At 52.6% G+C, this 22,506-nt stretch overlaps 1 protein-coding gene across 4 annotated transcripts in view; it reads left to right on the forward strand.

The window, feature by feature from the left end:
* NAV2 (neuron navigator 2) overlaps positions 1 to 22,175 on the forward strand; it is a 392,023-nt gene extending 369,848 nt beyond the window's left edge. For all 4 annotated transcript variants that reach the window (XM_035012444.1, XM_035012441.1, XM_035012442.1 and 1 more), the window contains 8 exons: positions 1,179 to 1,347; positions 4,275 to 4,510; positions 6,831 to 6,985; positions 7,202 to 7,273; positions 8,841 to 9,037; positions 9,933 to 10,051; positions 15,754 to 15,957; positions 18,692 to 22,175. In XM_035012444.1, coding sequence (XP_034868335.1) covers positions 1,179 to 1,347; positions 4,275 to 4,510; positions 6,831 to 6,985; positions 7,202 to 7,273; positions 8,841 to 9,037; positions 9,933 to 10,051; positions 15,754 to 15,957; positions 18,692 to 18,817 — 1,278 coding nt within the window. In that variant the 3' untranslated portion in view covers positions 18,818 to 22,175. The remainder of the gene's footprint in view (positions 1 to 1,178; positions 1,348 to 4,274; positions 4,511 to 6,830; positions 6,986 to 7,201; positions 7,274 to 8,840; positions 9,038 to 9,932; positions 10,052 to 15,753; positions 15,958 to 18,691) is intronic.
* Positions 22,176 to 22,506: the final 331 nt, after the last annotated feature.

The following is a 22,506-nucleotide window of genomic DNA, read 5'->3' on the forward strand; positions in this document are numbered from 1 at the left end:
TGGTTTGGAAGAAGCTTTTTGTACCTTTTTTTTTTCCTACTGTCCTGAAGGGAATCAGCAATCATAAGCGTTCATTAATCATATCCCCTAAGCATTATTGGTAGCCTGCATTTTTGGTGCCAGAGACCATGCTAACGTTACCCCAATTTATTTCCAGGCCTGTGAGGAAGGTCCTATTATTTTCCCACTTAAAGAGGAGGAAAGCAAGGGTCAGCTCACTTGCCCAAGATCATGGAGCTAGAACACAACCACGTTGGTCTAGTTGAGTTGGTCTGACTTTAAAACCTGACTTACCCAGTCCACTCTGGTCTCTTTCTAGCATCTAGATTCAGGTGGCTTCACCCACAGGAAGCCCTGTGTTCTGTTCTCTAGCCAAAGATATTTCCCATCTTGGCAGGCTGTGGAAATGTGACTGGCCAAGGGATGTGAATGGCTGAGGGCAGACAAATCCTGCTTCCTAGAGCCAAAACCTGAACTCTGCTGAAGGGCAGTTTAATCTTAGATTAAAAAGACAACAGTTTGGGCTGAAAAGAGCCTGTGGGGCGTCACGTGTGAGGAAGTGAGACCATTAAAGGTAGAGAGGCCTGTTCTTGATATTCCACATCAGTCATCATCCAGCTACCTCCTCGTCCACGGACCTTCGGTGCAGGTTCACTGACCTAAAACCTTTTGGTCACTCACCTCAGAGGGCATACTTTCCAAATTAAACACAGTTTTTCCTGTTTAAAGACCAAAAGCTGCTTTTTTCTTGCAGCCCTGGGATTTGCTCCTTTTATCATAAGTGTATAGTTTGCTGTGAGCCAAGGGAAGATTTCTTGTCCGAATTACTTTCTCATGAATTTTCCAGCACTATTCACAGGCCCTGGTGTCTTCAGGACTTCAGCTGAATTTAAGAAAAGCAGTCTAACTTTTCCTTGCCTGGTTCATCCAGACTAAACGTTCACGATTGTGTTAGGCTCCCTCCACATCACTAACCAAATAAATCTGTACTTGAAGAGGCCTGTGATACTTGGTCATCATCCCCATAGAAAGCTCTTCCCCCTCCTTGTTCCACAGCTCGGTTTCAACCCAGGCATCAACTGAGAGAGAAGATGATAATAAATCACCCAAGGAAAACATGAGTCATGGGCAGATTTCTAGCCACATCTTTGACGGGGTCTTGATTTTATTCTTCCCAGGAATACATCATCCACGTCGACCCCGTGAGTCAGCTGGGGCTGAATTCAGATAGTGTTCTGGGCTACAGCATTGGGGAAATCAAGCGCAGCAACACCTCCGAGACCCCCGAGCTTCTTCCCTGTGGCTATCTGGTTGGCGAGAACACGACCATCTCTGTGACCGTCAAAGGTAATTTGGCCGACGGCAGAGGTCGGAGTTTTCAGGACTTGCAGTTTTTGTTTTGTGACTTGGCGTCAGAAACCATGGCCACAGTTTTGTTTGCACGTGTGTGTGGGTAGGTTTCTCTACCTCTGCAACCACAGTCCTTCTTACCTAAGCAAGTTCAATGGCCTTTAGCTTTTTCTACACCACCGGAAGCAAACAATTTTAGTTTATTGCTGAAGTTCTATAACAAAAGGTCCCATTAAGCCTTATGACTCTGAGGTGTTGGAATCTTAATAGCCCTGTTGAAACGGGGCTCCGCCGATACCCACGGGTTGCTCTTGCCAGCCGGCCTTGGACGTGGTCCCGTTCTACAGGTGGGAGCTGCGATGTGCTCGAGGGCCACGCGTGCCCACGCACGGCGCTGCTGGCCCTTCCAGGTGCCTCATCCCCTAGGGATGCTGGGCCCCAGGCCGAAGTGTGTTCCAGGGAACACTAGGCCCACAAAGTATTCTTGTGGGGGGAGAATCCTGGCCAAATAAGTCTAGAAAACTGCCTCATTAGACCCATTTGTGTTCAGGGGACAGGAAGACAAGGAGTGTACGGGTGCTGGGTGCACTAACTCCAGCCTCGGATACGCTGACTCCGGTCAGTAAGAAGGCTATTGAATCCAGTCTGACACCAACGTATTTGACTGCAAAAGCCCTTTTTTCCCTCTATTTTATGAACCTCCCGCCGCCAAAGAATAGATTAATAAACACTGTGCGAAGCTCACCCTTCAGGCTGTCCCATCTTACTTCCCTGTAACTCACAGCTTTTGACTGTAGTTTTAACAGGGCACTTTTGGGGTTGTTTGATGCAAGCTTTGTTTCCTGGTTGGGAGGTTTTCCATAAGCACCCCACCATTCCTTAGGAGCAGGAATCCACACCTTGCTCTGCCATTGACGGGCCTGACGTGACTGCTCAAGCCTCACACACAGCCTATCTTACCAGCAAGCACACACGTGGCCTTGGGTGCAAGTGACGGGAACCTACCCCAAACTGGCTTTAGCGGGAATGCTGAATGCGTGTCCTGCAGTGAGTTCATCTGCAGAATAGTCATTCCCAGGGGGTTTTAGGGCAAAAGACCAAAAGAGCAGCGTATATGTAGAGAGAGATGTTTTTGTGGGTTTTTTCCTCGTTACTAAGTTTAGACGAGAGACCCTGCATTCCGCACTTCGCATCGAGTTTCAACCAGTGTAGGCTACACTGAGCTCAGTACCAGGAGAGTCTTAGGCCTGTACCCGAAAGATAAGTCCTTTAGAAACCTTCATCATGGTCATTCTGGAATAGTCTCCTGCATGTAGGGGCCATTCTCGGTTGGGGGGGGGGATTAGAAACAAGCATATAAGTGCATTTGTGGGGTCTGTTTGCAGTGAATAATTATGTAAAAGGAAGATACTGTTATAAAATAGAATAAATGGGGGTGCCTGGCTGGCTCAGTAGAGCATGTGACTTTGATCTCGCGCTTGTAAGTTCGAGCCCCACATTGAGGGTAGAGATTACTTAAAGATGAAATCTTAAAAAAAAAGTAGACTAAATGCTCTTCAATATATTTTTTACCTACATACACTAGTTTTCTTAAGGTGAGTTTTAACAGAGTTACTTTAGGTTTTAGACAAGTAACCTTGGGTGGATCTTCTCTTGAGAATGATATCAAGAAAATAGTTTTGTTTTTTTTTTAAAGATTTATTTATGCATTTATTCATGAGAGACAGAGAGAGAGAGAGAGAAAGGCAGAGGGAGAAGCAGGCTCCCCGCTCAGCAGGGAGCCCGACGTGGGACTCGATCCCAGGACCCCGGGATCATGACCTGAGCCGAAGGCAGATGCTTAACCATCTGAGCCACCCAGGCGCCCACAAGAAAATAGTTTTTAAAAAGCCAACGACCCTGGGTGGCTCAGTAGGTTAAGCATCTGAGTCTTGATTTTGACTCAGGCCATGATTTCAGGGTCTCGGGGTTGAGCCTCACGTCAGGCTCCACCCTCAGTGGGGAGTCTGCCTCTCTCCCTCTGCCTTTCCCCCTGCTCCTACACACTCTCTCTTTCTCTCTCTCACTACAAATGAATAAATAAATCTTTAAAAATAAAAGTAGATAGCCAACGGCCCTGGGGCGCCTGGGTGGCTCAGTCAGTTAAGTGGCTGCCTTGAGCTCAGATCATGATCCCGGGATCCTGGGATCAAGCCCTGTGTCTTGCTCCCTGCTCAGCGGGGAGTTTGCTTCTCTCTCTGCTCCTCCCCTCTGCTCATGCTTTCTCTCTTGCTCTCGCGCTCTCAAATAAATAAATAAAATCTTAAAAAAAAAAAAAACAACCCAACAGCCCTGATGGGTGGAGCTGTCCCACGTAGGAAAGAGGAAAGATAAGTTTCCTCTTGACATTGTTGAGGCTCAGAGGTCTGGGTGGGTAGCATCTCAGCTTTCGCCTACCAGTCATCACATACCTGAATCAAATGGCATTTCTTTGCTTTCAGGATGAAAGCGTGGCCACCTCTGTGGCATATCTGAGTGTGGGCAGCGGTGGCACAGGGCACAAGAGACAACAGGGTGACAGGCAACCCCAGGGTCTTGGCAGACACGGGAGACTCAGGTTTGGGCTGGGCAGACACCAGCAGCACGGCAAATCCAGACAGACAAGCAGAGCCGAGTCTTAAGAACTCTGCAGAGGACAGACAGGGCCCTCGGGTCTGGGTGTTAGAGTGGAGTCTGAGTCTGGGCGAGCCGGCCGAGCCAGGTGCTAGACCACACCATGCTCGTGAGCAGGCTGCAGTGGCTGCCTGCGCTCAGCCTCCCGTGTACCCGGGTGGGCAGCCGTCTCAGATGAGTGGCCGCCGTGGAAAGAGCCAGGCAGACCCAGGTGACAAGCGCAGACCCATTCCACAGGGCTTCAGACCCTTCCTGTCCCTCTCCCAACACAGGGCTCGCGGAGAACAGCCTGGACTCCCTGGTGTTCGAGTCCCTGATCCCCAAGCCCATCCTGCAGCGCTACGTTTCCCTGCTGGTGGAGCACCGGCGGATCATCCTCTCCGGCCCCAGCGGCACCGGGAAAACCTACTTGGCCAACCGGCTGTCCGAGTACTTGGTGCTGCGGGAGGGACGGGAGCTGACGGATGGTGTCATCGCCACCTTCAACGTGGACCACAAGTCCAGCAAGGTGAGGAGGTCATTTGGAGACTGCCACCCAGCCAGGGGGTGCTGTGTGGCCCTTTCAGGACTGTCGAGGCCACCACCGCCCTAATGGGAAAGCAGTGTTGCCCGGGTGTTCTCCCTTGGGCTTGTGAAAGCCTGGTGGCGGAAGTCAGGATGGGGTAGCAGAAGGGAAGGCTTGAACCCAAAACTTCCAGTGAGGAACTCACTGGATGGCAGAGGAGTGCCATCTGTTAGGCGAGCTGGTTCATTTCTCATTGCCCGCTCTGAGCTGGCTGTGATGCTCAGTGCTAGGAGTCCTTTAGGATCACCCCAGAAGCATCCATTTTAGTTTACCAAGAATTTGTCGTGTGCCTACTTGCTGCTCTTTTTCTCCCAAATCAAACGTCCTCTTGAGGAACAGTGCTGACACTCATAATATCAGCTCACATCACAGACTGCTTGCCCATGACCAACAAACTGGCCACCTCACGATAGTACCCTCAAGAGAGAGGTCGTGGCTACTCTCCTGTCACAGAGAAGGGACCTGAGGCTCGAGGCAGGTGGCCATGTGCCTAGGAGCCCTTGGATGGTACAGAGCAGTGGACTAGGGCTTAAGTCAGCGTCTTGGACTCCAGAGCCAGCAAACAGGCTCAGTCCTGCTTCATGGGGACTGATGGAGACGTCTGGACCTGGTCCCGGGCGAAGATTGTGAAGTGGTTTCTCAAACCTGTTCACTGTTCACGCAGTGGGAGGTGATGGGTGATTCGCTCGGGCTGGCCCTGAGCAAGGGGACTGGTGAGTCAGAAGCGATTGGGAAATGACTCTTCTGCCTTATGAATCACCTGGCATGCTCAAAGATACAGATTCCTGGATCTCATTCCCAGATGACGGCTTTCAGTAAGTTTGGCAGGCCGAAATCTGCGCCATTCAGTTAGCTGGGTGATTTTGATGTTGGGCTAGAACTAGAGAGAAGTCGTCAGGGTGCCAATACCCAGAGTCTCTGTGTGTGAGCCTACTAAGGGAAGGCACCCTCTTCCAGGACCAGTGAGAGAAGGACCCTAGGCATGTGGCTGGGGATCGAGCCCAGGCTAGATTTCATCCCCCTCTCACGTTCCCCTTGACCAGCACCCTCTGCAGAGTACAGCTCACCAACCATACCCCACAAGCCTCAGCAGGGGAAGGAAGGCTCTGGAAACTCTGTCCTTCTCAGGTGCCTGAGACCACGAATCCCTGGTGGGAAGGGGCTAAAGGAAAAAGAAATTACTAGTAACTTAAAAATGGGGCTTTTTCTGATGTTAGCAAGCCACACTTTGACTCAAGAGGGAGGCCCGTGTATGTGTTTGTAGGAGGTGGAGGGAGCATCACCCTGTGAGCTCTCAGGCTAGCGCCTAGGACCGTCTGATGTGATAAAGAACCCGCACTGCGGCAGTCCCCGAGTCTGGAGCCAGGCACCTGATTTTGATGTGCCCTAGCCTCCTCATTGGTAAAACGGAGATAATCCCAGTGCCCACCCAAGAAGGTTCCCATAGGGCTACAGAGATTGTGTGTGTGAAGCTCTAAGTCCCTGACCACCATTGCTATGATGGTAACACTAGCAGGCAGGCATTGTGGTCCCTGGCCGGTCCTCCGCTCACCGTTTCGGCCTTTCCTCTTTGGCACCATTATCCCTCGTCTTCTGACACACATCCCTCACCCCAGCCGGGCTGGGCTGCATCCTAGTTCCAACATAAGCCAATCCCCGACCTCTTCTCCACAATTCAGTCCAGACCTTCCAGGGCCCCCTCTGCATGCTGACCCCTCTGCCCTGCACTGTTGGCTGGCTGTGATGGCACTGATGAGCGGTGCAAGCCTGTGCAGGGGTGGGGGGCGGGGGGCGGTCCTTTGCTGTGTCGATTCATCGAGGGCTTCTGTATAAGTGGCTCTCACGCAGGTGCTGCGGAAGTACAGAGGTGTATAAGGCACCCGCCCTTGGGAGCTTACTGCAAGGTGGGCATAATAAGCAATATCAAGAAAAATGACAGCACTTGTAGACAAGTGATTAGAACAGGGATGCAGAACGATGCCTCAGCACCCCACAGTGCCGTGCTCCTGCCCCAGGCAGGTTTTCTGTTACCTAGTGCCTTCCAAGAGGCAGGACCCAGGCCTTCCTCACCCCCTGCCCACCCTACATCTCCTGACCCCCTCCGGATGATGTTGTGTAGCAGATGGGCACTCAATACAGATTCACCACATGGCCTACTGAAAGGCCTTTCCGCCTGTGTTGACCTGGGCAAAGTGAAGGCTCTGAGCATGTGCATCTTTATTGGGGTGCATTCACCCACTTATTCTTCCCCCGGCCTCCCCAGGAATTGCGCCAGTACCTGTCCAACCTTGCTGACCAGTGCACCAGCGAGAACAACGCTGTGGACATGCCCCTCGTCATCATCCTCGACAACCTGCATCACGTCAGCTCCCTGGGCGAGATCTTCAATGGGCTGCTCAACTGCAAGGACCATAAATGGTAAAGGGCAGCTCCCAACCCCATGGCCCCCAGAGGACGGTGGCCACGGGATGTGTGCTGCACGGGCACAGTGCCCAAACAGCCCGGGCTCCGCGTGGGGGGCGGGGGAGGCAAGCAGCCATCTGCCTGCACCTGCCGGTGCCACGGGCTTCCGTGAGCACCTTCCCTGGCTTGCCTTTGACTCACAGGGCCTTCTCTTCCTTCCTGTCCCCACAGCCCTTACATAATCGGCACAATGAACCAGGCTACCTCATCTACTCCCAATCTGCAGCTTCATCACAACTTCAGGTAAGGCACGGCTGTTCGGGCGCCCATGTTGGCCGTCGTGCTGAGCGTTTGCCCCGGCGTAACTCATTTCACTCCCACGACAGCCTCAAGGAGTTAGCTAGCTTTATCTTGCAACTGGGGGCGGGGAGGCTGAGAGAACTGATTCACGCGGGGTCACCTGGCCGGTCGGTGGCAGAGCTGAGACGGAAGCCCAGGTCTCCCTGAGTCTCCGCCCTGGGGTAGCCGTGTCAGGGCCGCGGCTCTGGGCTTGCCCATCCCCCTCACGTCCCCGGTGATGCATCTCTCCGCCCCAAGTGATGATCATGAGCAGTGCAAGCTCTTGCTTATGAGTGTCCCCTCAGAGCTGTGGGCCTTTGCACTCCAGCTGCTGGGAGTCCCTCTGCCCTGGCCCTGTACCGGGGTGCGGTCACTGCTGGGATGTGGGAGGCACTGTCCAGCTCGGTCGTGCAAGGTCCCGTTGCTGCTGGCCTTGCCATGGCTGGATGTCCTCTGCCCTGCGCCACCTCCCAGGTGACTGCAACCCCCCCCCCACCGCCCCCCAGGCCCTGGGATGCGGCTGAGAAGCCACTCTGGGGTAGGTCCCTGGCGCTCTTCCACTGGCCATCTGCAGACATCTCTGAGGGAAATCTATTGAGAGCAGACCCGAACTGTGATCATCAGAAATGGCGACTCCCCCAGGCCCGAGATCATGGCCGCCTCTGCATCCAGGCTGTCCTGTCTCGTCCGTGCTTTCTCCTCCTGCCCCCCCCCCCCCCCCCCCCCCCCCCCCCCCCCCCCCCACGGCTCCCAGCACACCGTCACTGCAACCACAGCGCCTGCCCGCAGCTCGGCTCCCTGAAGGCCATCTGCTGTGCCAGTGGCAGCTGAGTGAGCGTTCTAGAATTCAGATCTGACCAGAAAACCCTCATGCTTAAACTCCTTCAGGGGCTCCCCATGGCCTCCACAATGGAATCAGACTCTGTAGGTTGGCAGGTCCGAACACTGAATTACACTGGTCACACTGAATCTCTGGCAGGTTCCCCGACCACCCCATGCGCCTTTGCAGATGCGGCAGCCTGGTCTCCACCCTGACCCCAGCCCCCTCCTGGTCTCAGACATCTCGTCCTCTGGGAGGCTTCTTTGATTCCCTGGGGTTTGTCACATCTCATTCCTCTGTTTGCTTATCTACTTCCTCCACTAGACCGTGTGCTTCTGGGGAACAGGGCCTGCGTCTTAGTCTTTGTTACAGCTCCAGAGGCCAGCCACAGCCTGACTTATGGCACAAGAGGCAGCAGGCCCAGTGGTTAGAGCTCAGACTCTGGAGATGGACCATCCTCGTCCTGATTTAGCCCTTCTATATTAAAGAGCTGTTTGATCTTGGATAAGTTGTACAACCTGTCTGTGCCTCAGCATTCCCATCTGTGAAATGGGGATGGCTGTCGTAGCTCTGTCACAGGGCCGCCACAACGAATTGGGTGCACTATAGGGCCTGTCCTAGTAACTCCAGATCTAATGAGCTTTGACTGGGGAGGCTGGCATCGTTTTTATCTGTCATCATCACCGAAAAGTATTGCTGACTCTCCTCCAGGTGGGTGCTTTGTGCCAACCACACAGAGCCCGTGAAGGGCTTTCTCGGCCGGTTCCTAAGGCGGAAGCTCATGGAAACAGAGATCAGTGGGCGAGTGCGGAATGTGGAGCTGGTAAAAATCATCGACTGGATTCCCAAGGTCTGGCATCACCTCAACCGCTTCCTGGAGGCTCACAGCTCCTCAGACGTCACCATAGGTAGGTGGGAGGCCAGGCAGGGGACAGGCACTGCTCCTGGAGTTCTGGCCGCCTCAGACGCGTGTCCTTGGGGCCCTGGCCGGGACAGCACCTGGCAGGCACAAGTCAGCTGGATGCTGCACTGTCCACACGGGTGAGAAGGGGACAGAGGGACCATCACAGCCCAGGGCAGACCCCCGGACTGCCAGTCATCTGCATCTGGTGCTGTGTCCTTGTCCTCATCTTTGCACAGCGGACCAGGGCTGATCAGCTGCAGAGCGATGCATCCAGCCCAGGCTGATGCAAAAACTGCCGGCTCTGTGAAGAGCCCCCAGCGCAGGGCTCCCCTAAGCGCAAGCCATCTGGCCACATTGGCTCCGCTTTAAAAATAAAATGCTATCAACGTTCCCAAAGCTTAGGGTTCAGAGAAAAAAAGACTGCTGATCATCCCACCATCTTAACAGAATGTTAATTTGAACTTCTGTTTTCTGTCCTTGTCCAGACATGTAGGTTTGTGTAGTTGCAAATACAGCGTGCACACAGGATGCTCATTTTTTTTATTTCACATTGTCCCCTGAGCATCTGTGTTGCTACTCCATTTTCACAGTCCTTCCCAAAGGCTGCAGAGTAATCAAAGTGGCTGTACCATCGTTTGCGTAACCATTTCTCTTCTCGGACACTGAGTGCACTTCTGTTTCCAGCGGTCAGGGTTCATCCTACTGCAGTGAACATCTCTCTCCATAAAGCCTCTCCTCTCTTTTGGGTGACTTCCTGGGAGGGGAGAGAGATCCCAGGGAAGCGGTACTTCTGCTGTCATTCAGAAAATCACAGGGTCCCTCCTGTGGGGTTTGTTCAGACCGTGGCTTCTCTTAACCCCCCAGTTTCAGCTCTGATGGACTTTCCCTGTGGTCCCCAGGCCCCCGGCTCTTCCTGTCATGCCCCATCGATGTGGATGGCTCCAGGGTGTGGTTCACCGACTTGTGGAACTACTCGATTATCCCCTATCTCCTGGAAGCCGTCAGAGAAGGACTCCAGGTGAGGAGCGTGCTTGCCACAGGCCTCCTCAGAATTGGGGGCGGGACGGGGGAACTGTTCTGGTGACCCGATGAGTTGTCTGTATCTCCTCCTTTAGACGTCTGACTGACATGGGGTGACAGCCCCTCATGGGGGAGGCCATCAGTCTGGCACAGAGTAGGACGACTTAGCTGCATATCTTGGCTCCGCCACTGTTCATGTGTGACCCCAGGCAAGTTGTTCAGCCTCTCTGTGCCCTAGTGCCCTGGCTGATAGAAGAGGAGAATGACCATCCTCTACCACAAGCAGTTACTGCAAGGGTTAAATGCAGTCATGGCCATAAAGCGCCCAGCACAGCGAGCGCACAAGAAATGGAAGCGTGCAGTTTGCGAAGTAGTCTCCTCTCTGCTCTTTGACTCAAGCCTGCTTTAGTCCTGGGACTTGAGCAGAGGTGGTTTTTTTTTTTTTTTTGGTCTCCATTTTTCAGGAGGGGAAAATTAAGGCTCAGAGAGAGTAAGTGGGTTGCCCAAGGTCATAAAAAGGACACTTGAAGAAGCTGAGATTGGAGTCCAGTCCCCTAACTCGAATTCCAGGTTCTGAGGCCTCGGCCCCATAGCACTCACTACCTGCCACCCAGATACCCTCACCCGCCCACTCTGCCTCCCCCCACGACCCTGGGGCCCCCGGGGCTGCAAGCCCCTACGCTGCAGGGGCTGGAAGGCAGCATCCTTCACTTCTCATTCAGCCCAGCCTTGAGTGCTAGGGCGGGCTTAGCATTAAATTGGAGCTTGCACCAGTGACACGGTTGAGTCTGGAGGCGGCTGTAGAAGTTTCTAGGCTTGCAGCACGTACACTGAGTAATGAGCAGGCATCAGGCACAGCTGAAGAGTCCAGGAACCAGCCGGGTTCCCAAGGGCTCCTTGGCTTCCTCCACGCTGGGCAGCTAGAGACCCAGGAGGCTGCTGTGGGCCGGTGGAGGGCACGGGAGGGGGCACACCCACGTGTGTGTATGGGGTACAGCCCGTTCGGGGCCGCAGTGTGTGTGTCGCTGCCCCTGGTGGATGTGTAGCCGCTTGGTGCCGTGCAGCAGCCTGTGGTTTCAGAGGCTGCCGGGACGGCAAGAACTGGGAAAGGAACGTACCGTGCCTCTTGCAGCTCCTGCCTCACCGAGCTGGAGCACGGCTGTCCCACAAATGCAGGCCGCCTTGGGGCAATCGAGGTGCACCTGAAGGCAGACTAGCAAGCAGATAGGCAGTCCCTTGGTCAGCCCCAAATCATTGGTTAGTCACACGCAAAGACCGGTCACTGACGGCAGCCTTTCTCCTGTGTCACGTGGCTTTCGTAAAGCAAGGTGTGAGGGATTTCAGATCTTTGCAGTAGGATCTCCCTAGGTAGATAAATTCACTGACCTGGGTCAGCGGACCCTAGTTTAGTCTTTAATCAGATGATCTGTCCGTGCTGCAAACCCAAGGAGCTGTGCAGTCATTCCTGTTTTCTTGGGCCAGTGGAGGCATCTCCCACATGCTGGATTCTTGAAGTCGGTTTCATTTCAGAAGCCCCCTCCTCCGTTCTCCTTCAGTGGCTTTCCTGGGGCTGTGCTATGCCCGGCACCTCCGGGGGACCCCCATGCTGCTCAAAAGAAGTAAGGGAATTAGAGGAAGTGCGCCATTTCCTCTTATTTCTGCCTCGCCTCTCACTTGTTCATCTGCTGCTTCTTTGCTCCAAATGTATTTTGTGATGAGGGATAGGCAGTGACCTCAGGGCGTGCTTGGAAGAACCCATGGGCTCTGTTGGTTAAGGGCTGGCCTCCCTTGCGCAGTGAAGCACAAACCATGAGTGGGGAGACACAAGGAGTACTCCAGCCTTGAACTACACATCAGCTGGCCCCGTTGGTCCTCACCCAGGATGGACATGCCAGGACCCTGCTCCTTTCGACTTGAATTTCAAAGAAAGCCTTCTGGGCACGGCCATAAAGGTGGAGTCCAAATGCCCTTCCTGGGGCTCTTTCCCACCAAGAGCACGGAGGCCACGGGTTGAAAGGATTTGGGGATGGCTATAGAACGTTCCGTCTGGGGCAGGGAACAGAGACATACCACCATCTCATGGGACTTACCAGTTCAGCGTGAAGCAAAAATAAGTCATTGCTTCCCTGCGCTGTGAGGTCATTTGAAAGACCATCCTTCAAGAGTGTGGGAGCAAGTGGGGGTGGGGAGGCAGCAGAATTAGCATTTTACCAAGTTGCTCAAAAGTGAGCCACCTTGCCCCAAACCTGTGACCTCATCATCCTGAGGAGCCCAGGAAAACCCCCAGAATCTACTGATTCCTGAGGAAACCTGGTGTGTTCTTCAGGCCCCTGGTTTTGAAGGAAAGTCTGCTGACGTTGATTGAGGGTCTGCTACTTGCTGGGCCCTGTGAGGGGCCTGATGTGCACGATCTCTTTTAGTTCTAACAGCTCAAAGAGTACCTCATAAATGAGGAAACCAGGCTCACAAGAGTTTTTACTGTTACCCAAGGTCACTCACTGGGGTGTGATGAGCCAGCATTGGGGCCAGGTCTGGCTGACCCCTCCGTTACTTCTGGGATTTTCAAGCTGTCCTCAGGACCCCCTAACTTCCAGAAGCCTCAGGTGGTTCAGGGAACGAAGTATTGTGTTTCATAGGGTGGTTTTCTACAGAAGATCTCATTTAACAAAAGGATTCCTCTGTTTAAAAAAAAGAAAAAAAAAAGTTCGATTCCCCACTCCCCCTGTGTTACCCTGAGTCCCTGCTAACTGTGTGCTGGATGCTGTGTGAGGCCACTCCTTACGGGACCCTGTGAGGGGAGCGAGTGGCCGTGAGGGGACTGTGGTTCAGAGCAGGCAAGCATGGCCTCCCGGCGGCTCCGCACATTCTGTGGAGTCAGGAGGCTCACAGAGGCCCCGGTATTCGTTCCTGTTGGCTCAGCCCACAGCTCCTGAGCCACAGGGGAAGGTGAATGTCCCGTCTGCCTGTCTCTCTGTCCAGCTGTCTCTGCTGCTTCCCAGAGCTGCCTCAGGGCTCTGCTGCAGTGGGGCCGAGGAGCTTTTATGGTAATTCCTTTGCCTGCCATAGTCCTGACCCAACCATTCATCACCTGGTCTTGAACATGTCTAGTGGCAAGCGCGGAAGCTTGTAAAAATATTTTCTGTTCTTGCAGATGACGTTCACAAGCGCCCAATGTACATTTATCTTATGACTCAGTTCCCAGTCCTGCTCCCCTCTGGAGCCATCATTGTAAACATTTGCCAAAGTGTCTGAAGTCTATAGAGCAACTCAAAGGACCTGTGTTCTCCTGGTGGGCGGGGAAGAGCGTTGGGCCATTTATCGGATGACCCAACCTGCTCTGAGACCCTGGGCAAGTCTCCTGTCTGTAGGTTCCCTGTCTGTGATCTGAGCAGCTTAGACTAGAAGAGTATTTTCTCCGGCTGGCTTCTGTGGAGCCCAGAAGGTCCTCAGGCTATTCAGTGGTAGGGTCAGGGGAAGAGCAAGTATTTGAAAACCTCTGGGCCATATTATGTCTAAGGACTGGATGAGCTCCACATCCCAGCCTCTTGCTCTGCAGCCCTGAGCCTCTCCTCTTCCAGACTGGCTCCGGAAGTAAGGCCCTGGTTCAGCCTCACGCATGAGGCCTGGCTTGGGAAATGTGGCCCAAACCTCCCTCTGGAGGGAGAAGCTTCTAAAATTGCAGGAATGTTTCTGATGGAGAGCAGCCTTCTTCAGTTCTGAATATGCCCCAAATGCTTGTGTGCTCCCTCCCTCCCTGGCTTGCACACACGTGCACATGCCCTCACCTTCACGTCATCCCTTCTCGCTCGGACCAGGAACAGCCTTTAGAACACCAGACTGAATCCTCAGGCCCAAGACTCACCGCTGCCCCAGGTGAAGGAAGATTTAGCGACAGACAGGGTCAGGGTGCTAGACGGGAGGGGTGCAGGCGTCTGAGAAAGCAGTGAGGTCACAGGAGGCTGTGCGTGTCTTGAGCACAGGAAGAGCTAGTTACTAATGGGGAGGGACAGGTAAGCCCCTGGGCCATGTGGGCAGGGTGGGTGGCTTCCCCGACAAATCAGACGTCAAGGTCAGAGGTACCGTAGGCCCCCGTGAATCACCCAGCTGACACACCCTTGTCTGGTGAATAGCCTGGTCTGCCTCTCCCTACTCTGGTTTTGGCTGAGTCATGGCTCTTGTCTCTTGCTGATACCAGGTGGACTCGGTCAGGAGGGGCGGAGAGGGGAAGAAAGGCCCAGACAAGGAAGCTGAGGTCCCGGGTTTGAATCCAGCTCCACTCCATAACCTTTCACGGCTGGCCTTCCTGTTTAGACCCCAACGACCCCATCCAGTAAACAAGGCCAGGGGACTCCAGTTCCTTCCAGCTGGGGCAGCCTAGGACCTGGATAGGTGTGATCTGGTCAGTCAGAGCTCAGCTCTGTTCTGGTAGCAAGTCCTCTCTCCCCTCTCTCCTGTAGGAGTTGTGGGAGGGCGGAGGGAGCTGCCCTGCAGACGTGGTGGTTCAGGAGTCTTTGGTCTGTGTACCCCATGGTCCCCTGTCGAAGGGGTACTCCCCAGTGCTGGGCAAGCACACCTTCCACGTCTCAGACTCAGTGGTGCATGGAGGCGGACAGACTTGGGTTCCTGTTCTTCTGCCTCTCCTCCCTGGGCTTGTCCCCCTCATCTGGGAGACTCGGGCAGTCCTGCTCCCCCTTGGAGTCACATGGCAGTTCTGCGCAGTATTTGTAAAACGCTGCTGACCCACCATCAGCTGTAAGATGGGGCAGCCGTGGTGGCATTAACAGAGAGAAGATGCAGACGGTATGATGAAGATGAAGACTGTATCCTATGCAGAGCCCCACCTGGGGACGGGCAGCGGCCCGGTTTCTGTCCTTGGAAGAGAGAATAGATTTCTTGACATTGCTGGTAAAATCCACTGTAATAATCTTATCATTAAATAGTGAAGGCTTAAAAAAAGGCCTTAAATTAAGTGATAACATAGTTTCCCGTCAGTTGTTCCGGGCAGTTTTGAAGGATAATAGTTGAAAGACTTAAAATTCCAATACCCGTGTGTAACCTCGGTTAACAGGGTGACCAGCACTGCTGTGAGGGGCTCTGAGAGTCTGAGCTGCTTCAGGAGATGGGGTTTTATTGAACCAGGGCACCACTCCACTGTGGTGTTGATGCCCGGCGCACGATCGGTGTCGGAGGTCATCTTCAGGGGTTCACCCCATGGGATACTAGAGCCGACTCATGTGAGCCGAGGGTCAGCACCTCCTTCCAACTCCCAAGTTCAGTGCTACCATATTGGTGGTTTAAGATCGGCCATAGGAGGAGTATTTACCCCACAGAAATTGGCACATGCTTCAAATCATGCGGTTGGGGTCCCTCCCCGCAAGCGGCTACTTTTCAGATTGGATCAGCAAAGCGTAGAGTTTAGGGTGACTCGGTGAGACCGTGGCAGAGCGAAGATGGGGACCCAGGTCAGATGATGACTCCAAAGCCAGCACCTTTGACCCTTAGGTCACGTTGCCTTCAGTCTTGGCACATCAAGCTGTGGGTACCTCGGGTGGCTTCCTTCCTTAGAATTCTGGAAGTGCAGTTACTCCATCAGGGAAGGCATGATGCTGGGCTTGAGGAGGTTTCCGAAGGCTGCACAACCAGGGCTGCAGAGGAGGTCTCGGGCCAGTCCCAGACTATTCCTTCTTTGCCTGTTTTCAGCTCTATGGAAGGCGGGCCCCCTGGGAGGATCCCGCCAAGTGGGTGATGGACACCTACCCCTGGGCAGCCAGCCCACAGCAACACGAGTGGCCTCCCCTGCTGCAGCTCCGGCCTGAGGATGTCGGCTTCGACGGCTACTCCATGCCTCGGGAAGGGTCTGCGAGCAAGCAGATGCCCCCCAGCGATGCTGAAGGAGACCCACTGGTAAGTCTCCGCTCTCAGAGCAGCTCAGCATTTACTGAGCACTTACTGTATATTGGGCATGACGCAAGGCATGCTGGGAATAGAGACGTGACTGAGCCAGGGTCTCTCTTTGGAAGGCTGGACCCACCCCAAGGTTAGTCGCACTTTGGCAGCGTTATCTCCCATGGGGTCAGTTTTTCACTATGGCCTTTAACCCTCTGAAATTTGTTCCGGTATAAGATAAAAGGTTACGAATGTGATTTTTCCCAACCTAAACGCCCCCGTCCCACTCTTTGTCCTCTGATTAGAGTACCAACTTTATCACGTACTGTCCTGCCCCATTCATCTCTCCCACTAGTGCCAGAGCAAAGGCGGAGATTGTGAAGGAGCAGAAGCCCAAACTGACTGATCAGATGCACACGCAGGGAGAGGTTTCAGGGCACGAGGGACTCTCAGAGGACAGGGAAGCCTGAATACGGGTCCCAAGGCCAGCGACCTGAGTTAAGTCTGTGTAACTGCCTGAGCTTCTTATTTACCCCCACCATTGCGAAAGCAAATAAAGGCCCTTTGAGAAGAACCTGGACCAGGGACGATAACACTATAATTATAGTGTTCTCTGCCTACCCAAGACCCATATACAGTTATACTGCAAGATTAGACCTAATAAATCAGAAGCTCTATTAAAGAAAGTGGATGCACATACCCCAGAGCCTCCCATACTTAAGTGACCATTATCATGCCTTCAATTTACCCTTGAGCTCCCTTGGCAGCTAAGGCAAGAGGAAAAACACAGCAGAAAATATGACTTGCATTACTTAATGAAAGAACATATTCATGAGGGATGCAGCAGAATTAAAAGACAGCTGACTTGTTCTTTCCCTGATGACTAATTGATTTGCTAGATAAAAATCATCATCATCATCATCATCATCGCTGCTTTGGCTTGTCTGCCATCCTCCTCACTGGCAGGAAGGAGCTGGGGTCCTGTTGAGCTTTCTTATAAATAGGAACTGTATTTTAAATGGGAGTTGTTATGTTACTATGTACAACCTAATGTACAGTGTTTACAACAATGGTTCTGCAGAAGAAAGGACCAGACTTGAAAACGCCATGTCTAACATGAATTATGGCTAAAGCCAGAGTCGTGGAGATGTTTCTGTGGTTGCAAGCTCATGAGCTCTTTCCTTACATAAAAATAGAATTTAGGAGATCTCTAGAGGAAAGCATGGCTCCCTCATCTCCAGACCCTCTTCTCTTACCCGGGAGTATTTGTGTCACTGACTAAACATAAGGGCATTTAGGTGAAACCTGGAGCTCTTGGAATAGTTACACAAAACTCTCCCTCCAGCCCCAGGTACCCCGAAGTGAGCTGTGCCAGCTCAGGTACCCCCACTATCAAATAGATACTTGTGTTTCTCCCTCCCCAGGGCCCGAGGTCTCTTGTTAACTGGTCTCTCTCTCCCTCATGAGACCGAGACCTCCAGGAGAACAGGACTGACTCATTTTTGTTCGAGAACACACACTGTAAATACACTGGGGCTGTTTGATGAGTGAATAATCGCGGCTGCCAAGGATTGCCCCTTGTACTTCAGCTCCACCTCTTCCCCAGTCATGGCTACACCAATAGGCACGGCTGATGGTGGTTCTGCGCCCTGGCTCACCCAAGGAGACCACAAGGCATCCCGAGGGGCAGCTGGCTAGGAAGCAGCTGGATTCCATGCCCAGCTGCATCATGTCTTGGCCTCAGCTCAGAGAGACCCTACTTTCTAACTTACTTGCTATGTAAAATATAAAAGACAGAATTTAAAGTTGCAAGTAAAATTAGTTCCTAGTTCTCCCTTTCACTCGCAGACAAATAACCAATAGACTGTAGACTGGGAAGGTCTCAGAACACTCTTTAAACTCTTAAAGTCAAATGATGATGATGATAGCAGATCTCATTTATTGAGCACTTCCTACACGCCAAGCCCTCTTCTGAGGGTCTAATGCACATCCTGTCCTTTCGTCGCCTCCTTCAACCCTGTGAGATACAGGTGCTCTTGTTCTCTCTGCTCTGCACATGAGGACCTGGGGGCTCAGGTATGGTGGGTAATTTGCCCGGAGTTTCCTGCCTTGGAATTCAGGCCCCTCTGTGCTTCATGGCTCTGCTTGTAACTGCTGCTGTCCTTTACCTCCCCATGGTGGCCTCGGCAGGAGTGGGAGCACAGCCGGCTCCAGGCTGCCCTCTGGCCAGAGTCAGACATACCCGCGGGCTTGGTGCTCCCCAAAGGGGGAGCCGTGTGCTTCAGATGTCAGCGGGGCCGAGCCAGCTTGACTGGCATCTCTACGCCGTCTGCAGGCTGTGCTTGGGTAAGGGGTAATCTGTGTCACTTGCAAATAAAGAATAAATTCTGTATTCCTAGAAGACTTCCTATTTTTTCTGTGCTTGGCATATATTCACTCAATCCATACCCACAACGTCGTAGGACAGGTACGATGGTTCTCATGTGGACGACGAAGAAGCTGAGACCCAAAAAGGTTAAGTAACTTACCCAAGGTTATGCGGCTCGTAAGTGGTAGAGACAGGACTGGAACCCTGGAAGCCTGGCCCGGAGTCCACAGTTGGTTTTCTTGTTTTGTTTTTTTGTTTTGTCTATGGCCTCCGCTGTGGGCTGCAACCCGGGGTGCGTCTGGAGGACGTAGCGCAAGCTTGGAAAAGGCCAGAGGTGGACGGCTGCCAGGCTGAAAGCCGCTCACGCTCTTCCTCTCTCCCCAGATGAACATGCTGATGAGGCTGCAGGAGGCGGCCAACTACTCCAGCCCCCAGAGCTACGACAGCGACTCCAACAGCAACAGCCATCACGACGACATCCTGGACTCGTCCCTGGAGTCGACTCTGTGACAGGGGCCAGCCGTGGAGCCTGCCCGCCTCCCCCCTCCCTGCCCTGCCCCACCTGCGTGCCCCGCACCTTCCTGAGCCAGCCCCCCGGCCGCGGCGCGAGAGCTGCAGGGATGCCCAGACCCCTCCTCCTCCAGCCTCGACCTGGGTGCGGGCCTCCCAGGCCAGCCGCCTTGGCACACCGTTCCCTTCCACAGGGAGACCTGCCTGCACTACCTTCTTGTTTATTTTCATCATCGTTTGCCTTGTTGCCGTGACCTCCCTAAGACACTGAAGGTACTTCTCGGGAAACGATCGTCACCGTTGAAATGAAAAGGTTCTAAAGAAAGCAAACCCAGAACGCGCTTGGAAGCTTCTGGAACCAAACAGCATCCTGCGGCGAGCTACCCAGAGCGGAAGAGACTGGGGCCACGCTGGAAATGCGGGCAACACCGCCTCCCCCCTGGGCCTGGGTCTTGCCGCCAGCAGCCCGCACCTGCCTCCGCGCCCCCGCGCCTCCCCGCAGCCGGCCGCCCAGACAGCTGGTGCTAACGGGGCGGGCGCCGCTGGGTCCCGCTCGGCTGACTGCGCAGCTGCGACGCAGGGACACCGCAGGGAAACGCGAAGCGCGCTCGCTCTTTTGTTGTGCTTCGTAAGTGGTGCTCTCCTTACCCGAGAGGTATTTTTGCCTGTGCCCGTGCAGCCCCACCTTCCAGACCCGTCAGCCTCCAGTCGATCCGGAGCGTGAGTGGGACGTGCGCGAGCGGATGTGGCCACGATGCAGACGGCCCGTGTCTGCTTCCCCCTCCTGTCTCAATGAATCAGGTTTTTCTTTCTGCAAACACTGTGGACAGTGAGAATTGGTCTGTTTGGAGAACTGGTTACCCCCTTGCAAATGAGGTTGAGTTTCCCCCCTTTTCTGACTCTTTGATTTTGAAGATTTTTTTCTCCCCCCCCCACCCCGCCCGCCCCCCCACCTTTGGTCAGAATCAGTCCTTTGGTGAAAGAAAGAACCGCAGGAGTTGAGTTTCGGTTTGGTCCTGCTGAGTTCTGGTTGTTCAGTTGTCCATCCTCACGGTTTTACACCTCGCCGCGCCCTGCTTGGGGGGGGGGGGGGGGCGGGGCGGGTCGCGTCCTTTCTAGTGGACCAGGACCCCATCCTCCACGCGCGGGTGAGCGGGGACCTTGCCTTTCCTTCTCGTCCTCGAGGCTTCAGAACGCACATCAACACCTCAGGCGTGCCAGCCCCAACCTCAGGTGGGGTGCTGAGGTCACCTCGCACAAGACTTGCACTTTCCTCAGAACCAACGTGACACAACTCCACAAGGGGCCGGAGTCCGCTCCCTTTCAGAAGGCCCGGTCCCCGTCCGGACGAGTCTTGCCTGACCTCTTTGGTGCTGACCTTCCCAAAGCGATGCCTTACTGGTTTTGTACTAACCGTGTTCATTTACGAGTGTTGTGCCTGCCTGGGGTCCATTAGTTTTTTTGTTTATTTTCCCCATCAGAGCAAAGAGGGCTAAAAAGTCATCTACTCATTAGGAGGACTCAAGTTGCTGTGACTTTTCTCATCCAAAAGACTCATTTGTGTGGATGCGTGACCATGGGTAAAAGGAAAAAGGAAAAAAAAAAAAAGATGCTTTTTTTTTTTTTTTAGGTTCTTATCAGTCTCCAGCTAACACTCTGCCTGGACAGTGATCTGTCTGATGCAGGAAAAGGCAAAAGTTGCTGCAAGTCCGCAAGGCATTGCTGATGCATACCCTGCTAGGATGTGTCTTCAACATACTGGTATTTCCTTTATAGAGAGTGCTAAAACTCTTAAGTTGTTTGTTTCTGCTTTATAAAGAGAATCTTCATCGGACCCCAGTGGGGGTGCCTCTGTTAACAATCAGGGTTTTTATTCCACCTTTCACATTTCTATTTCTGAAGGTGCATCTCTGTACATTTTTTTTTTCATTCACCTACCACAAGAACTTGACCTGAAACTGCTCGCATGACATTGGATGACACCATTTTCTTCCTCCTTAGAGGAAAAGGAGAAATGTGTCCCACTAGCTGGTGAATGGAAAAGCTCTCCGTGCTGTCCTTGCTTTCATCTCCATAAACTCAGACTCTCTTGCGCGCAGCCTTCATTAGCCATCTGGATGTGTGAGTGTGTCTTGTTCTGTTTTGTTTTTTCATAAAAATTTTAAACCATGAACTTAGCCTGTGACCACGGGCCACACCCTGAGCCTTCTGGTAAACCTGAAGACTGGTCCTTCTCAATCTGTTTCCCAACGATGACCTTACACGCTCATACTGTGAATTTGGGAGGAGGTAAAATGGACTTCTCCTTGGGGGCAGTTTTCCCAGTCACCTTGTGAGTAGACACCTGCCAATATTGTTTGAAACCCCCCCTTTTTTTTTTAATTGACACCTTTTCTGTCGTCTCCCCTCCTACAGACTTCCCTCCCACTGGGTCCAGGCTCAGAACCAAGACCTCGGTCCCTGGTACTGCCTAACTAGTGACCAGTGATTTCAAGTAGTGTAGCCCTTGTGTGATTCACAACTCCGTGTCCTTCCTAAAGTTTCGGGAAGCAGGGTTGTCTGATGTGCACATTTCTTATTTCAGTCATATTTTACTTTAGTGTCACTCACCTTTGACAAAGTGACTTTGTACTCATTTAGGGCTCTGTCCGAAATGCTTCCATTTTGCCTTTTTCTACAGTTAGGCTAATTTTGAAATGTATGAAATTCTATGCAACATTTATGTTGAGTTACCAATGGAAGCCAAAAGTCTTCTTCCCAAACTGCCAAGAATTATACAGGCCATAAATGAGATGGGAATATCTTTTAATTTAAGTTTGGGGGTGGGGGAGGGGTGGGACAAGGAATGCGACTTGCCTAGACCTTTGTTGTGTCTTGGGGACATTTTTTATTTCACTGTCGATGCTTCAACTTCGAAATTCTGTGTACTCAAATTTGATTGTGGCGAATCTACTTCAAAAGGAAAAAAAAATAATCCAGCTTTGTGGATATTAAATGGAAGGTTTGCTGTTTTAATCTAGTTGTTTCCAGTGGAGCAGTTTATGAAATATGTCCTATAAGATGTACATTTTTTCATTGTAACATAGAAATTGTAAATAATCGATTAAAGTGCTGCATTTTGATGAATTTTTTCTAGCCATTTTTAAAGAGAAAACTAGGAATTGAGTATTTTGTGTACGGTATGTTTCCTTCCTCCTTCCCTCCCACCCTCCCTATTTAATTTTCATTTGTCATGAGGTTTTTGGATTTGCCAATGATCTACTGGAGATCATGCCCCACGTCATAGAGAATAAACCTGATGATTGTACCAGTCTTAAATTATTCATGATTCAATAAAATTGATGCTTATTTATTCAGATTAGTGGTTTGGCTTTTCTGTGCTCGAGCAAGTCCTTGTTGGAGTTGAATTTCATGCCAACAGCAAGCCATTCTTCCTTGGATAGAGCAAACAGGGAGAGCCCTGAAGCCGAGCAAACCTACCTTTGTCACGAGACCATCGACATCCATCCTCCCCTTCTCCGTTTCTCCTCTAACATGTTGCTACTTGTGTGGAGCTTATTGGAAATGCACAACTTCGGACTCCTCTCAAATTTTATGAATCCTTGGGGATCCTGCAGACATGCAGATTCTGCCTGGGTAGGTCCAGGGTGTGGCCAGAGATTCCTGGTTTCTAGCCTCCTCCCAGGCGA

This window comes from Mirounga leonina, unplaced genomic scaffold, assembly GCF_011800145.1.
Source record: "Mirounga leonina isolate KUSES-001 unplaced genomic scaffold, KU_Mleo_1.0 Mir_166, whole genome shotgun sequence".
Taxonomy (NCBI): domain Eukaryota; kingdom Metazoa; phylum Chordata; class Mammalia; order Carnivora; family Phocidae; genus Mirounga; species Mirounga leonina.